The sequence below is a fragment of the Hemitrygon akajei genome, chromosome 7 (assembly GCF_048418815.1).
Source record: "Hemitrygon akajei chromosome 7, sHemAka1.3, whole genome shotgun sequence".
Lineage (NCBI taxonomy): Eukaryota > Metazoa > Chordata > Chondrichthyes > Myliobatiformes > Dasyatidae > Hemitrygon > Hemitrygon akajei.
Window position 1 is genome coordinate 4,221,085 of NC_133130.1, and position 18,733 is coordinate 4,239,817.

The 18,733-nt window shown below is 44.4% G+C and overlaps 1 protein-coding gene across 1 annotated transcript in view; it reads left to right on the forward strand.

Annotated features, from left to right (window-relative positions):
* adcy3a (adenylate cyclase 3a) overlaps positions 1-18,733 on the forward strand; it is a 179,537-nt gene that overhangs the window by 151,546 nt on the left and 9,258 nt on the right. The window contains exons 12-13 of the mRNA XM_073050086.1: positions 8,909-9,067; positions 16,226-16,372. Of these exons, the coding sequence (XP_072906187.1) occupies positions 8,909-9,067; positions 16,226-16,372 (306 nt within the window). The remainder of the gene's footprint in view (positions 1-8,908; positions 9,068-16,225; positions 16,373-18,733) is intronic.

Genomic DNA, 18,733 nt, shown 5'->3' on the forward strand with positions numbered 1-18,733 from the left:
GTACTGAAAAAAATGGCAGAGGTTATAGTAGAGGCTTTGGTGATAATTTACCAAAATTCTCGGGACTCTGGCCAGGACCCGGTGGATTGGAATACGGTGAATGTCACACCACTGTTCAAAAAAGAATGTAGGCAAAAGGCAGGTAACTATAGGCCAGTTAGTTTAACATCTGTAGTTGGGAAAAGCTTGAAACTATCACTAAAGAAAAAATAGCGAGGCATCTGGAAAGAAATGGATCCATCAGGCAGATGTAGCATGGATTCAGCAAAGGCAGGTCCTGTTTGACAGACTTACCGGAGTTCTTTGAGGACATAACGAGCGCAGTGGATAGAGGGGAACAGATGGACATTATTTACTTGGATTTCCAGAAGGTATTCGATAAGGTGCCATATAAAAGACATCAATAAGATAAGGATGCATAGAGTTGGGGGTGATGTATTAGCATAGATAGAGGATTGGTTAACTAGTATAAAGCAGAGAGTTGGGATACATGAGTTTTACTCTGGTTGGCAATCAGTGAGCGGTGTGCTGGGTCCACAACTGTTCACAATATACATTAACATCTGGAAGAGGGGAACAAGTGTAGGGTATCTTAAGTTTGCTGATGACACTAAATTGAGTGGAAAAGCAAATTATGTAGAAGATACAGAGAGATAAAGATAGGTTAAGTGAGGGTCTGGAAGATGGAATACAACGTTGGTAACTGCAAGGTCAGCCACTTTGGACGATCAGATGATTATTTAAATGGTGAAAGATTGCAGCACGCCGCTGTGCAGAGGGACGGGAGTGCTTGTTTATGAATCACAAAAGGTTCGTTTGTAGATTCAGCAGGCCTTCATCCCTACAGGGATTAAATTCAAGAGCAGGGAGGTTATCCTGCAACTGTACAGGGTACTGGTGAGGCCACATCTGGAGTACTGAGTACGGTTCTGGTCTCCTTGGTTGAGGAAGGGTATACTGGCTTTGGAGGCAATGCAGAGGAGGTTCATCAGGTTGATTCCAGAGATGAGGAAGTTAGACTATGAGGAATAAAAATGGCATTATTTCCTGGATAAAAATGGCATTAGGGGATACGGTGAGCGAGCAGGTAAGTGGATATGAGGCTAGGTTTAGATCAGCCATGTGATCTCCTGGACCAGTTTTCGATAGCCTGGATGGGTCGGAGAGGAATTTTCCAGATTTTTTCTCCTCAATTGGCAACTCGGTTTTTTTTCCCCCGGGTGATCACATGGGTTTGGGCGGAATGAATAATAAAATAAAATGGGCGGCATGGTGCCCTGTTGGTTGGCACTGTTGCCTTGTGGGATTCGGTGAAATCTAGAGTAAGATTGGATCAGCCATGATCTTGTTGAATGGCGGAGCAGGCTTGAGGGGCCGATTGGCCTACTCCTGCTCCTATCTCTTATGTTCTTATGAAAGATTGAGTTGCCTGGGACTACTCACTGGAATTCAAAAGAATGAGAAGAAATCTTATAGAAACATATAAAATTATGAAAAGGATAGAAAAGATAGTAGGAATGTTGTTCCCACTCTCTGCGTAAAAACTTACCCTGACGTCCCCTCTGTACCTATTTCTATGCACCTTAAATCTGTGCCCTCTCATGCTAGCCATTTCAGCCCTGGGAAAAAGCCTCTGACTATCCACATGATCAATGCCTCTCATCATCTTATACACCTCTATCAGGTCACCTCTCATCCTCCGTCACTCCAAGGAGAAAAGGCCGAGTTCACTCAACCTATTCTCATAAGGCATGCTCCCCAATCCAGGCAACATCCTTGTAAATCTCCTCTGCACCCTTTCTATGGTTTCCACAGCCTTCCTGTAGTGAGGCGACCAGAACTGAGCACAGTTCTCCAAGTGGGGTCTGACCAGGGTCCTATATAGCTGCAACGTTACCTCTCGGCTCCTAAACTCAATCCTAAGTTTGTTGAAGGCCAATGCACCATATGCCTTCTTAACCATAGAGTCAACCTGCACAGTAGCTTTGAGCGTCCTATGGACTTGGACCCCAAGATCCTTCTAATCCTCCATTCTGCCATCATATTTGACCTACCAAAATGAACCACCTCACAACTATCTGGTTTGAACTCCATCTGCCACTTCTCAGCCCAATTTTCGATTCTATCGATGTCCCACTAAAACCTCTGACAGCCCTCCACACTATCCACAACACCCCCAACCTTTGTGTCATCAGCAGATTTACTAACATCCCTCCACTTCCTCATTCAGGTCATTTATAAAAATCACAAAGAGAAGGGGTCCCAGAACAGATCCCTGAGGCACACCACTGGCCACTGGCCTCCATGCAGAATAAGACCCGTCTACAACCACTCTTTGCCTTCACAAAGTACACTGCAGATGCTGTGGTTAAATCAACATATACAAACAAGCTGGATGAACTCAGCAGGTCGGGCAGCATCCGTTGAAAGGAGCAGTCAACGTTTCGGGCCGAGAAGGGTCCTGACGAAGGGTCTCGGCCTGAAACATTGACTGCTCCTTTCAACAGATGCTGCCCGACCTGCTGAGTTCATCCAGCTTGTTTGTACACTCTTTGCCTTCTGTGGGCAAGCCAGTTTTGGATCCACAAAGCAATGTCCCCTTGGATCCCATGCCTCCTTAAGCCTTGCATGGGATACCTTGTCAAATGCCTTGATGAAATCCATATACACTACATCTATGGCTCTACCTTCATCAATGGGTTCAGTCACCTCCTCATAAAATTCTATCAGGCTCATAAGGCACGACCTGCCCTTTAACTCCTCACCGGTGAGATTTCCAGTCTGTCCTGACGGATCACTACTGTGACATTTTCCCTGACTAATAATGCCACCCCTCCTCCTTTAGTCTCTCCTACTCTGTCACATCTAAAGCAACAGAACCCCAGAATGTTGAGCTGCCAGTCCTGCCCCTCCTGCAACCTAATGGCTGCAATATAACCCTAATTCCACGCTTTGATCCATGTTCTGAACTCACCTTGCTTGAACCATACGCAGCTCAGTTGCACCATGCTCAACGTTTCAGTTCCTGACTTTGTCTGATGTATCACCAACATCTTCCTCCGCAACCTCTCTACTAACTGTTCTGGCACTCCGGTTCCAATCCCCCTGTGACTCTAGTTTAAACCCGATTGTGCAGCATTAACAAACTTTCCTGCTGGATATCACTCCCTCTCCAGTTCAGGTGCAAACTGTACAGATCCCACCTTCTCTGGAAGAGACCCCAATGATCAAAAATCTTATGCCTTCCCTCCTACATCAACTCCTTAGCCACGTATTAAACTGCATAAGCTTCCTAGTCCTGGCCCCAGTAGCATGTGGCACACGTAGCAATCCTGAGATAGGTGGAGGGGCAGGTAGTCATAAGTCTTAGGAGCAGAATTAGGCCATTTGGCCAATCGAATCTGCTCTGCCATTCTATCATGGTTGATTTACTACCCCTCTCAGCCCCATTCTCCTGCCTTCTCCCTTTAACTTTTACACTCTTACTCATCAAGAACCTGTCAACCTCCACTCTAAATATACCCAATCATTCGGCCTCCACAGCTGTCTATGGCAATGAATTGCACAGATTCACAACCATCTGGATAAAGAAATTCCTCCTGTACTTCTACTCCCTGAGTATAGGCAGAGACTGAAGACTGCAGTACCAGCAGTGACAACCAAGGTATGGACAAGGGAAGCCAAGGAGCCTACAGGACTACTTTGAATCGCTGGACTGGACTGTATTCAGGGATTCATCTTCGAGTCTGAATGAGTACACTGCAGTTGGACTGACTCCTTTAAAACCTGTGTGGGTGAGAGTGTGCCTACAAAGACTTACTGTCCATACCCAAATCAAAAGCCATGGGTGAACCAAGAGGTTTGTCGTCTGCTGAGGGCTAGATCTGTGACATTTAATTTTGGTGACCCAGGTCTATACAGGAGAACCAGCTTTGACTTGCGGAGGGCAATTTCAAGAGCTAAGGGACAATTCCAAGCTAGGTTGGAGGCAACTTCAGATGCATGTCAACTCTGGCAGGGTTTGCAGGCCATTTCTTCCTACAAAGCAAAACCCAATATCATGAATGGCAGTGATGCTTCACTACCAGACGAGCTCAGTGACTTTTATACTCGCTCTGAAAGGGAGAGTAAAACTACAGCTATGTGGATTCCTGCAGCACACAGTAGCCCTGTGATCACTATTTCAGAGGCTGACGTTAGGCTACCTTTCAAGAGGATTCTCTTCATTGACTATATCTCAGCACTTAACACCATCATTCCTATAGTCCTGATTGAAAATTTACAAAACCTGGGCTTCTGTACCTCTGTCTGCAATTGAATCCATAACTTCCTAACCAGAAGACCACAATCTGTATGGGTTGGTATATAAGAACATAAGAAATAGGACCAGGAGTCGGCCATCTGGCCCATCAAGCCTGCTCCACCATTCAATAAGATCATGCCTAATCTGGCCATGGACTCATCTCCACCTACCTGCCTTTTGCCCATAACCTTTAATTCCCCTACTATGCAATAATCTATCCAACCATGTCTTAAATATATTTACTGAGATAGCCTCCACTGTTTCATTGCACAGAAAATTCCACAAATTCACCACTATCTGGATAGACAGGGTCTGATTAGAAACAGTCAGCATGGATTTGTGAGTGGAAGGTCACGTCTGACAAATCTTATTGAATTTTTTGAAGAGGTTACGAGGAAAGTTGACAAGGGTAAAGCAGTGGATGTTGTCTATATGGACTTCAGTAAGGCCTTTGACGAGGTTCCGCACGGAAGGTGAATTAGGAAAGTTCAGTCGTTAGGTATTAATATTGAAGTAGTAAAATGTACTCAACAGTGGCTGGATGGGAGATGCCAGAGAGTAGTGGTGGATAACATTTGTCAGGTTGGAGGCCGGTGACTGGAGGTGTGCCTCAGGGATCTGTACTGGGTCCAGCGTTGTTTGTCATATACATTAATGATCATGATGATGGGGTGGTAAATTGGATTAGTAAGTATGCTGATGATACTAAGATAGGTGGCGTTGTGGATAATGAAGTAGGTTTTCAAAGCCTGCAGAGAGATTTAGGCCAGTTAGAAGAGTTTTCAAAGCCTGCAGAGAGATTTAGGCCAGTTAGAAGAGTGGGCTGAACGATGGCAGATAGAATTTAATGCTGATAAGTGTGAGGTGCTACATTTTGGTAGGAATAATCCAAATAGGACATACATGGTAAATGGTAGGGCATTGAAGAATGCAGTAGAACAGAGTGATCTAGGAATAATGGTGTATAGTTCCCTGAAGGTGGAATCTCATGTGGATAGAGTGGTGAAGAAAGCTTTTGGTATACTGGCCTTTATAAATCAGAGCATTGAGAATAGGAGTTGAGATGTAATGTTAAAATTGTGACATAAGTGTGAGGTGCTACATTTTGGTGGGACTCATCAAAATAGGACATACATGGTAAATGGTAGGGTATTGTGGAATCTCATGTGGTGAAGAAAGCTTTTGGTATGATGGCCTTTAAAAAACAGAGCATTGAGTATAGGAGTTGGGATGTAATGTTAAAATTGTACAAGGCATTGGTAAGGCTGAATTTGGAGTATTGTGTACAGTTCTGGTCACCGAATTATAGGAAAGATGTCAACAAAATAGAGAGAGTACAGAGAAGATTTACTAGAATGTTACCTGGGTTTCAGCACCTAAGTTACAGGGAAAGGTTGAACAAGTTAGGCCTTTATTCTTTGGAGTGTAGAAGGTTGAGGGGGGACTTGATAAAGGTATTTAAAATTATGAGGGGGATAGATAGAGTTGACATGGTTTTTCCATTGAGAGTAGGGGAGATTCAAACAAGAGGACATGAGTTGAGAGTTAGGGGGCAAAAGTTTAAGGGTAACACAAGGGGGAATTTCTTTACTCAGAGAGTGATAGCTGTGTGGAACGAGCTTCCAGTAGAAGTGGTAGAGGCAGGTTCGGTATTGTCATTTAAAGTAAAATTGGATAGGTATATGGACAGGAAAGGAATGGAGGGTTATGGGCTGAGTGTGGGTCAGTGGGACTACGTGAGAATAAGCGTTCGGCAGACTAGAAGGGCCGAGGTGGGCTGTTTCCATGCTGTAATTGTTATATGGTTATATGGTTAAAAGCAGTTCCTCTTCATCTCCATCCTAAATCTACTCCCACGGATCTTGAGGCAATGTCACCTAGTTCTAATCTCAGCTACCAGTGGAAACAACTTTCCTACTTGTATCTTATCTATTCCTTTCATAATTTTATATGTTTTCATATGATTCTCTCACATTCTTCTGAATTACACCCAGTACAGTCCGAGGCAATGCAATCTCTCCTCATAGTCTAACCCCCTCATCTCTGGAATCAACCCAATGAACCTCCTCTGCACTGCCTCCAAAGTCAGTATATCCCTCCTCAAGTAAGGAGACCAGAACACCAGATAATACTCCAGGTGTGACCCTGTACAGTTGAAGCATAACCTCCCCGCTCTTAAATTCGATCCCTCTAGCAATGAAGCCCAATATTCCAGTTGCTTTCTTGATAGCCTGCTGCACCTGCAAACCAACCTTTTGCAATTCATACACAAGCACTCCCAAATCCCTCTGCACAGTAGCACACTGCAATTATTTACCATTTAAATAATAATCTGCTCTTTCATTTTCCTTCCAAAGTGGATGACCTCGCATTTACCAACATTGTACTCCATCTGTCTGTCCTTTGCCCACTCACTTAACCTATCTATATCTCTTTGCTGACTCCCTGTATCTTTTGCACAATTTGCTTTTTCACTCAATTTAGTATCATCAGCAAACATAGATACACTAAACTCGACCCCCTCTTCCAGATTATTAATGTACATCATGAACAGTTGCGGGACCAGCACTGACCCCTCTGGCACACCGCTCACCACTGATTGCCAACCAGAGTAACACCTGGTTACATAACGTCTCCACCTTGCTGACAATCAACACTGACGTGCCCCGGGGGGGTTTGCTTAGCCCACAGTTCTATTCTCTCTATACCCATGACTGAGTGGCTTAGTATAGCTCAAAAGCCATCTATAAATTTGCCGATGATACAACAATTGATGGCAGAATCTCAGGTGGTGTACCAGAGATATACCGGCTAGTGGAGTGGTGTCGCAGCAACAACCTTGCGTTCAGCATTAGAAAGACCAAAGAACTGATTGTGGACTTCAGAAAGGGTAAGACGAGGGAACACGAACCAATCCTCACAGAGGGATCAGAAGCAGAGAAAGTGAGCAATTTCAGGTTCCTGGCTGTCAATATCTCTGAGGCCTAACCTGGTCCCAACGTATTGATGCAGCTATACAGAAGGCTAGGCAGCAGCTATATCTCATAAGGAGTTTGAGGAGGAGATTAGGCTTATCACCTAAAACACTTGAAAATGTCTGCAAATGTACCATGGAGAGCATTCTAACTGGCTGCATCACTGTCTGGTATGGTGAGGGGGTGGAGGGAGGGCTACTATACAGGACCGAAAGAAGGCACAGAACATTGTAAAATTAGTCAGCTCCATCATGGGTAATAGCCTCCTTAGTATCCAAGACATCTTAAGGAGCAGTGTCTCAGAAAGGTGATGTCCATTATTAAGGACCCCCATCACCTAAGATATTCACTCTTCTCGTTGTTACTGTCAAGAAAGAGGTACTGAAGGCACACACTCAGTGAGATTTCTGAATGGACATTGAACCCATGAACACTACCGCACTACTTTTTAATATACATATACATACAGTACTAGCTGTCATTTAATGTACATATATATATTCAAAAACTAACTGTTATTCAGTTATTTTTCTATAATTATCCCCTGTATTGCTTTGTACTGCTGCTGCAAAGTATCTCGGTGAAATTAATCCTGATTCTGATCAATATAATCCTTCCTTCTTATATAGCCCTCCACCTTTCTGTCATTCAGCTCTCTCTGGCTAAAGAAATTCACCTCACCTCTAAATGGACATCCCTCTATTCTGAGGCTGTGCCCTTTGGTCCTAGACTCCCCCATTGTAGTAAACATCAGTTCCCCATCTAGACCTTTCAATATTTGATAGGTTTCAATGAGATCTTCCCCACCCCTGCCATTCTTTTAAACTCCAGCAAAGCAGACCCAGAGCTATCAAGCACTTCTATATTAACCTTTTCATCAGGACTCCCAAGTCCTTTTGCACCTTTGATTTTTGAATTTGCTCCCTGTTTAGAAAATAGTCTACAGCTTTATTCCTTCTATCAAAGCACATGACCAGACACTTCCTGACGTTGTATTCCATCTGCCATTTCTTTGTCCATTCTCACAGTTTATCCAACTCCTACTCCAAACACCTTGCTCCCTCAACACCAGCTGGTCCTCCACCTATCTTTGTATCATCCACAAACTAGCCACAAAGCCATAAATTACATCATCCAAATCATTGACATACAATGTAAAAAGAATCAGTTTTTTAACCAGTTTTTCAACACCGACCCTTGTGGAACACCAGCGGCCACTCAGGAAAGGCTCTCTTTATTCTCACTCTTTAACTCCTGCCAGTCAGCGAATCTTCTCTCCAAGCCAGTAACTTCCCTGTAATTCCATAGACTCTTACCTTGTTAATCAGCCTCATGTGTGACACCTTATTAAAGGCCTTCTGAAAATCCAAGTAGACAACATCAACTGACTTTTCTTTGTCTATTTTGCCTATTATTTCCTTAAAGAATTGCAACGAATTTGTCAGGCAAGATTTCCCTTCAAGGAAACAATGCTGACTTTGGCCTGGATGGATGGACCATTTAGGGCCTGTTTCTCTGGAGGACACTCGGGAGCTCAGAGGTTTTCCAGTGTAGAACCTGCTTCCTGTGGGATGGGGTGGGTGGGGGTTGCAGAGGGTGTTAACCCTCACTAATATACCATCTTCCGCAGGTGGAAAAGCTGTCACGGACTCTGTTTCTCTGGAAGCTCGATGTGAACGAGCAGAAGGAGCGAGTCTACGAGATGCGGCGAAGAAACGAAGCACTCGTCACCAACATGTTACCAGAGCACGTGGCACGCCATTTCCTTGGTTCCAAAAAGCGAGACGAGGTGAGTGACGAGGCCTCATATCTCTCCCTCTGTAACCGTCTCACTCTCCCGCTTTCTTACCTATAAGATATAGGAGCAGAGTTAGGCCACTTGGCCCATCAACTGCTCTACCATCATGGATGATTTATTATCACTTTCAACCCCATTCTCCTGCTTCTCTCTGTAACCTTGATGCCCTGGCTAATCAAGAATAATTAATGAAAATCCTACAAAAAGTAATGGATATATCTCAGTACATCATGGGTAAAGCCCTCCACACTATTGAGCACATCTGTCACAGGAAAAGCAGCATCCATTATGCTCTCTCCTCACTGCTGCCACCAGGAGAAGGTACAAGAGCCTCAGGACTCACACCACCAGGTTCAGGAACATTTATTACCCCTCAACCGTCAGGCTCCTGAACCAGAGGGGATAACTTCACCAAACTTCACTTGCCCCATCATTGAACTGTTCCCACAACCTATGGACTTGCTTTCAATGACACTTCATCTCATGTTCTTGATCTTTATTGTCAGCTTTCTTGCTTATTTGTTTATTTATGTATGTATTTGTTTACTTATTGTTTTACACTGTTTGTTACCTTTTGCACACTGGCTATCTGTCCTGTCTTTCAGTGATGTGTATATTGAGTATGCCTACAAGACAATACATCCGGGCTTTGTATATGGTGCCATATACATACTTGAATAATAAATTTACTTTGAACAATGAATTACTTGCTGCCTCCCCATCATAATTGACTTTAATGATCTGATGTGTATGAACAAGCTTTTCACTGTATCCAGGTACGTATGAATAATAAGCCAGTTCCAGTTCAAAGTTGAAAGTAGATTTATTATCAAAGTATGTACACCATATAAAACCTTGAGATTCATCTCCTTACAAACAGCCACAAAACAAAGACCTTAGACCAAAAGTCCAGAAGACATAGGAGCAGAATTAGGCCATCTGGCCCATCGAGTCTGCTACCCCATTCAATCATGGCTGATCCTTTTTTTTTATCTCCTCCTCAACCCCAGTTCCCAGTAACCTATGATGCCATGTCCAATTCAAGAACCCATCAATCTCTGCTTTAAATATCCCAACAACCTGGCCTCCACAGGTGCATGTGGCAACAAATTCCATAAATTCACCACCTTTGGCTAAAGAAATTTCTCTGCATCTCTGTTTTGAAAGGGCATTCCTCTATCCTGAGGCTGTGCCCTCTTGTTCTAGACTCTCCCACCATGGGAAACATCCTTTCCACATCTACTCTGTCTAGGCCTTTCAACATTTGAGTGGTTTCAATGCGATTCCCCCTCATTCTTCTGAATGCCAGCGAATACAGATCCAGAGCCATCAAACGTTCCTCATATGATAACCCTTTCATTCCTGGAATCATCCTTGTGAATCTCCTCTGGACCCTTTCCAAAGCCAGTATGTCTTTTTTAAGATGAGGGGCCCAAAACTGTTCACAATATTCAAGGTGAGGCCTCACTACTCCCTTATAAAGCCTCAGAATCATATCCTTGCTCTTAAATTCTAGACCCCTTGAAATGAATGCTAACATGGCACTTACCTTCCTCACCACCGACTCTATCTGCAAGTTAACTTTCAAGGTGTTCTGCATACGGACTCCCAATTCCGCCTGCATCTCAGATTCCTGGATTTTCTCCCTGTTTAGAAAATAGTCCGCACGTTTATTTCTACTACCAAAGTGCATGACCATGCATTTTCCAACATTGTATTCCATTTGCTACTTTCTTGCCCATTCTCCTAATGTTTTAAGTCCTTCTGCATCCTACCTGTTTCCTCAACACTACCTGCCCCTCCACCAATCTTCGTATCATCTGCAAACTTGGCAACAAAGCTCTCTATTCCATCGCATAAATCATTTATATACAGCATAAAAAGAAGTGGTCCCAACACCGATCCCTGCAGAACACCACTAGTCATCGGCAGCCAACCAGAAAAGGATCCTTTTATTCCCACTCGCTGTCTCCTACCAATCAGACAATGCTCTGACCATGTTAGTAACTTTCCTGTAATATCATGGGCTCTGAACTTGATAAGCAGCCTCATGTGTGTCACCTTGACAAAGGCCTTCTGAAAGTCCAAACATACAACATCCACTGCATCCCCTTTCTCTATCCTACTTGTAACCTCCTCAAAGAATTCCAACAGGTTCATTAGGCAGGATTTTCCCTGAAGGAAACCATGCTGACTTTGTCCTATATTGTCCTGTATCACCAAGTACTCCATCACCTCAACCTTAACAATTGACTCCAACATCTTCCCAACCACTGAGGTCAGGCTAACTGGTCTATAATTTCCTTTCTGCTGCCTTCCTCCTTTCTCAAAGAGTGGAGTGATATTTGCAATTTTCCAGTCTTCTGGCACCATGCCAGAGTTCAATTATTTTTGAAAGATCATTTCTAATGCTACCACAATCTCTAACACTACCTCTTTCAGAACCCTAGGGTGCAGTTCCTCTGGTCCAGGTGACTTATGTACCTTCAGGTCTTTCAGCTTTTTGAGCACCTTCTCCCTTGTAATAGTAACTGCACCCACTTCTCTTCCTTCACACACTACAACATCTGGCACACTGCTAGTGTCTTCCACAGTGAAGACTGATGCAAAATACTCATTTAGTTCATCAGCCACTTCCTTGTCCCCCATTATTATTTCTCCTGCCTCATTTTCTAGTAGTCCTATATCCATTCTCATTTCTCTTTTATTTTTAACATACTTGAAAAAACTTTTACTATCCACTTTGTTATTATTTGCTAGCATGCTTTCATATTTCATCTTTTCCCTTCTAATGATTTTTTTAGTTGCTCTTGGGTAGGTTTTTCAAAACTTCTCAATTCTCTATCTTCCCACTAATTTTTGCTTTGTTTTATGCCCTCTGTTTTGTTTTTACAATAGCTTTGACTTCCCTTGTCAGCCACAGTTGTACGATTTTACCATTTGAGTATTTCTTCATTTTTGGAATACACGTGTCCTGCACTTTCCTCATTTTTCCCAGAAACACAAGCCATCGCTGCTCTGCTGACATCCCTGACAGCAGCTCCTTCCAATTTACTTTGGCCAACTCCTCTCTCATACCACAGTAACCTTCCTCATTCCACTGAAATACCGCTACATCAGACTTTACTTTCTCTCTATCAGATTTCAAGTTGAACACAACAATATTGTGATCACTGGTTCCTAAGGGCTCTTTTACTTTAAGCTCCCTAATCATCTCCAGTTCATTACATAACACCCAATCCAATATAGCTGATCCCCTAGTAGGCTCAATGACAAACTGCTCTAAAAAGCTATCTCTTAGGCAGTCAACAAACTCACTCTCTTGTGATTCATTACCAACCTGATATTCCCAATCGACCTGCATGTTAAAATCTCCCATGACTACCATAACATTGCCCTTTTGATTCGCCTTTCCTATTTCCTATTGTAAGCTATGGTCCACCCCCCTGCCACTGTTGGGAGGCCTGTATATAACTGTCATCAATGTCCTTTTACCCTTGCAGTTTCTTAACTCAACCCACAAGGATTCAACATCTTTAGATCCTATGTCACATCTTTCTACTGATTTGATGCCATTCTTTACCAGTGGAGCCACACCACTTGTTCTTCCCACCTTCCTAGCCCTCCGATATAATGTGTAACCTTAGATATTCAGTTCCCAACTACAACCATCCTTCAGCCACAATTCAGTGTGGTCACAACATCATACCTGGTCATCTGTAATACTGCAACAAGATCATCCACCTTATTCCTTATACTATGCACATTTAGATACAACACCTTGAGTTTTTGAGGATGTGACTAAACACATTGATGAAGGTAGAGCAGTAGATGTGGTGTATATGGATTTCAGCAAGGCATTTGACAAGGTACCCCATGCAAGGCTTATTGAGAAAGTAAGGAGGCATGGGATCCAAGGGGACATTGCTTTGTAGATCCAGAACTGGCTTGCCCACAGAAGGCAAAGAATGGCTGTAGACGGGTCATATTCTGCATGGACATTGGTCACCAGTGGTGTGCCTCAGGGATCTGTTCTGGGACCCCTTCGTGATTTTTATAAATGACCTGGATGAGGAAGTGGTGGGATGGGTTAGTAAATTTGCTGATGACACAAAGGTTGGAGGTGTTGTGGATAGTGTGGAGGGCTGTCAGAGGTACAACGGAACAATGACAGGATGCAAAACTGGGCTGAGACGTGGCAGATGGAGTTCAACCCAGATAAGTGTGAAGTGGTTAATTTTGGTAGGTCAAATATGATGGCAGAATATAGTACTAATTGTAAGTAGTTTGGCAGTGTGGAGGATCAGAAGGATCTTGGGGTCCAAATCCATAGGACACTCAAAGCTGCTGCGCACGTTGACTCTGTGGTTAAGAAAGCATATGGTGCATTGGCCTTCATCAATTGTGTGATTGAGTTTAGGAGCCGAGAGGTAATGTTGCAGCTATATAGGACCCTGGTCTGACCCCACTTGGAGTACTGTGCTCAGTTCTGGTCGCCTCACTACAGGAAGGATGTAGAAGCCATAGAAAGGGTGCAGAGGAGATTTAAAAGGATGTTGCCTGGATTGGGGAGCATGCCTTATGAGAATAGGTTGAGTGAACTTGGCCTTTTATCCTTGAAGCAACAGAGGATGCCGGGTGACCTGATAGAGATGTATAAGATGATGAGAGGTATTAATCGTGTGAATGGTCAGAGGTTTTTCCCCAGGGATGAAATGGCTAGCATGATAGGGCAAAGTTTTAAGGTGCTTGGAAGTAGGTACAGAAGAGATGTCAGGGGTAAGTTCTTTTTACTCAGAGAGTGGTGAGTGCATGGAATGGGCTGCCGGCAACGGTGGTGGAGGCAGATACGATAGGGTCTTTTAAGAAACTCCTGGACAGATATATGCTTAGAAAAATAGAGGGCTATGGGTAACACTAGGTAATTTCTATGGTAAGGACCTGTTTGGCACAACTTTGTGGGCCAAAGGGCCTGTATTGTGCTGTAGGTTTTCTGTGTTCTACGTTCTACAATATTTGCTATCCTTCCTGACGCTGCATCCTTAATGGTTTGATACTCAGCCTGTTGGCTGCAACTAAGTCCCATCACCTGAGTCCCTTCACTCCAATTCCCACCGTCCTGCCAAGTTAGTTTAAACCCTCTCCAAAAGCTCTAACAAACCCGCCCGTGAGAATATTGGTCCTGCTTGGGTTCAGATGCAAACTATCACTTTTGAACAGGTCATACCTCCCTCAGAAGAGATCCCAATTATCCAAGAACCTGAAGCCCTGCCTTCTGCGCTAGCTTCTCAGCCACTCATTTATCTGCCAGATCATCCTGTTTCTACCCCCACTGGTGCGTGGCACAGGCAGCAATCCAGAAATTACTACGCGGGAGGTCCTGCTTCTCAGCTTTTGACCTAGCTCTCTACATTCTCTTTTCAGGACCTCATTGCTTTTCTTTCCTATGTCATTGGTACCAATATGTAACAAGGCATCTGGCTGCTCTGTGGATGTGATCTGAGACATCCCTGACCCTGGCACCTGGAAGGCAACATACCATCAGGGTGTCCTGTTTACGTCCACAGAATCTCCTGTGTGTTCCCCTCACTATCGAGTCCCCTATCACTACCGCTCCCTTCTCCTCTCTCTTTCCCTTCTGCCCCATGGACCCATTCTCAGTGCCTGTAACCCAGTCACCATGGCATTCTCCCGGGAGGTCATCCCCCACAAAAGTATCCAAAGCAGTATACTTGTTTTTGAGGGGAATGGCCACAGGGATGCTCTGCTCTAACTGCCTATTCCCATTTCTCCCATTAGTCACCCAGCTACTCATCACCTGCAACTTTGGGGTGACTGTAGCTTTGATCAATTGTATCCTCGCTCTCCCATACAAGCATCCAGTTGCTGCTTCAGATCCCTAACATGGTCTTCGAGGAGCTGCAGCCGGATGCACCACACTGATGTAGTTCCACGGGAGACAGAGACGAGTCCGTCCGGTCCACTGCATCTCCCCCTGGTCACTGTCCCGTTTCCTGCTCTGTCCCACTCCCTCTCTCCCGTTTCCTGCTCTGTCCCACTCCCTCTCTCCCGTTTCCTGCTCTGTCCTACTCCCTCTCTCCCCTGTGAGATGCAATGACTGGTTTTATAGACAATAGACAATAGGTGCAGAAGTAGACCATTCAGCCCTTCGAGCCTGCACCGCCATTTTGAGATCATGGCTGATCAATTCCTATCAATACCCGGTTCCTGCCTTGTCCCCATATCCCTTGATTCCCCTATCCATAAGATACCTATCTAGCTCCTTCTTGAAAGCATCCAGAGAATTGGCCTCCACTACCTTCCGAGGCAGTGCATTCCAGACCCCCACAACTCTCTGGGAGAAGAAGTTTTTCCTTAACTCTGTCCTAAATGACCTACCCCTTATTCTCAAACCATGCCCTCTGGTACTGGACTCTCCCAGCATCTGGAACTTATTTCCTGCCTCTATCTTGTCCAATCCCTTAATAATCTTATATGTTTCAATCAGATCCCCTCTCAATCTCCTTAATTCCAGCGTGTACAAGCCCAGTCTCTCTAACCTCTCTGCGTAAGACAGTCCAGACATCCCAGGAATTAACCTCGTGAATCTACGCTGCACTTCCTCTACAGCCAGGATGTCCTTCCTTAACCCTGGAGACCAAAACTGTACACAATACTCCAGGTGTGGTCTCACCAGGGCTCTGTACAAATGCAAGAGGATTTCCTTGCTCTTGTACTCAATTCCCTTTGTAATAAAGGCCAACATTCCATTAGCCTTCTTCACTGCCTGCTGCACTTGCTCATTCACCTTCAGTGACTGATGAACAAGGACTCCGAGATCTCTTTGTGTTACTCCCTTACCCAACTCTATACCGTTCAGATAATAATCTGCCTTCCTGTTCTTACTCCCAAAGTGGATAACCTCACACTTATTCACATTAAACGCCATCTGCCAAGTATCTGCCCACTCACCCAGCCTACCCAAGTCACCCTGAATTCTCCTGACATCCTCATCACATGTCACACTGCCACCCAGCTTAGTATCATCAGCAAATTTGCTGATGTTATTTTCTATGCCTTCATCCAAATCGTTAACGTAAATGGTAAACAGCTGTGGTAAACAGTTTCCTCCTTCTGTCCCCACAACAGGAGCTCTACAGCCAGACATACGATGAGATTGGAGTGATGTTTGCCTCCATCCCCAACTTCTCTGATTTTTACACAGAGGAGAGTATAAACAATGGTGGCATCGAGTGTCTGCGCTTTCTCAACGAGATCATTTCTGACTTTGACGGTGTAAGTGGTCCCTGGTCACATTCATCAGACCTCAGGGAGAGTGTGGGCGAGTGAGGGTTGGCAGGGCAAGTGAAAGCTGGGGTGTGTGGGGGCTTGCGAGTGCCAAGAAGGGTGACCGAGGGCCAGTCGGGGTGACCGAGGGCAGTGACTGGAGTTTATTCCAGCTCGTTGAGTAGGGGAATGTGTATGTTTAATCTGTGTTAGTCATGATTTGTCTGCTTTTTGGTTCCAGTGTGATTCTACAAAAGTACTTAGTGTTTTGACTTTATAATAAAGTATTCTAGTAAAAAAGGAGACTGGATCCCGATCAGGAAGGGTTCATGAGAAATGTCTGTCATTTGGGTGTTGGCAACAGGGGCTTTCCATTTTCACACCTTTGCATCTCGTCTGCACCTAAACTTGTGGGCAGGTTTGCTAGAGATGTTGGGAAGCATTTAACCTAATTTAGCAGGTAGATGGAAGGAAAACTGAAGAGCAGGGGCAATTGATGGGTCAGTTAGTGAAGAAATGCAGAGAAGTGTTAATGCAATGTGTGGGCAGATGATGAGGAAGGGTAGACAGAGGATTGAGTATAAATGCAGTCAGGCTGTGAGGAATGTTTGATAGTAGATTGGGTGTAAATGCAGTCACACAGGAGTGTAGAATGTAGATTGGCTATAGATGCAGTCAGACTGAGGAATGGTAGACTGTTGATTGGGTGTAAATGCAGGCTGTGAAAGGGTATACAGTAGATTGGATATAAACACAGTCAGACTGAGGAAGGGTAGACGGTAGATTGGGTGTAAATTCAGTCAGAATGTGACGGTAGGATTGGGCCGAGCCAGCATGGATTTACCAAGGGCAAATCATGCTTGACTAATCTATTGGAGTTTTTCGAGGATGTAATCAGGAAGTTAGACAAGGGAGATCCAGTGGATGTAGTGTACCTCGATTTTCAGAAGGCATTTGATAAGGTCCCACATAGGAGATTGGTGGGTAAAATCAGAGCTCATGGCATTGGGCGTAAGATATTGACATGGATAGAAAACTGGTTGGCAGATAGAAAGCAAAGGGTAACGGTGAATGGGTGTTTCTCGGAATGGCAGGTGGTGACTAGTGGGGTGCCACAGGGCTCGGTATTGGGACCACAGCTATTTACGATTTACATCAACGATTTAGATGAAGGCATTGAGAATAACATCAGCAAGTTTGCTGATGTTACTAAGCTGGGTGGCAGTGTGACATGTGATGAGGATGTTAGAAGGATTCAGGGTGACTTGGATAGGCTGAGTGAGTGGGCAGATACTTGGCAGATGACATTTAATGTGAATAAGTGTGAGGTTATCCACTTTGGGAGTAAGAACAGGAAGGCAGATTATTATCTGAACGGTATAGAGTTAGGTAAGGGAGAAATACAAAGAGATCTAGGAGTCCTTGTTCATCAGTCACTGAAGGTGAATGAGCAAGTGCAACAGGCAGTGAAGAAGGCTAATGGAATGTTGGCCTTTATTACAAAGGGAATTGAGTACAAGAGCAAGGAAATCCTTTTGCATTTGTACAGGGCCCTGGTGAGACCACACCTGGAGTATTGTGTACAGTTTTGGTCTCCAGGGTTAAGGAAGGACATCCTGGCTGTAGAGGAAGTGCAGCGTAGATTCACGAGGTTAATTCCTGGGATGTCTGGACTGTCTTACGCAGAGAGGTTAGAGAGACTGGGCTTGTATACGCTGGAATTAAGGAGATTGAGAGGGGATCTGATTGAAACATATAAGATTATTAAGGGATTGGCCAAGATAGAGGCAGGAAATATGTTCCAGATGCTGGGAGAGTCCAGTACCAGAGGGCATGGTTTGAGAATAAGGGGTAGGTCATTTAGGACAGAGTTAAGGAAAAACTTCTTCTCCCAGAGAGTTGTGGGGGTCTGGAATGCATTGCCTTGGAAGGCAGTGGAGGCAAATTCTCTGGATGCTTTCAAGAAGGAGCTAGATAGGTATCTTATGGATAGGGGAATCAAGGGATATGGGGACAAGGCAGGAACCGGGTATTGATAGTAGATGATCAGCCATGATCTCAGAATGGCGGTGCAGGCTCGAAGGGCCGAATGGTCTACTTCCGCACCTGTTGTCTATTGTCTATTGAATGGTAGACTAGATTGGGTATAAATGCAGTCAGACTGTGAGGGGGTAGACAGTAGATTGGGTGTAAATTCAGTCAGACTGTGAGGGGGTAGACAGTAGATTGGGTGTAAATGCTGGACTAGTTGAACTGTGATTTTCGGGTGCAGTATTAGGAACGTGGGTGCTAGCTCAGTGCTCGCTTCTGCCATGTCATGGCTATTATGGAGGCTAATTTCAGTGGACGGCAAACTATTGGAGAGGATTG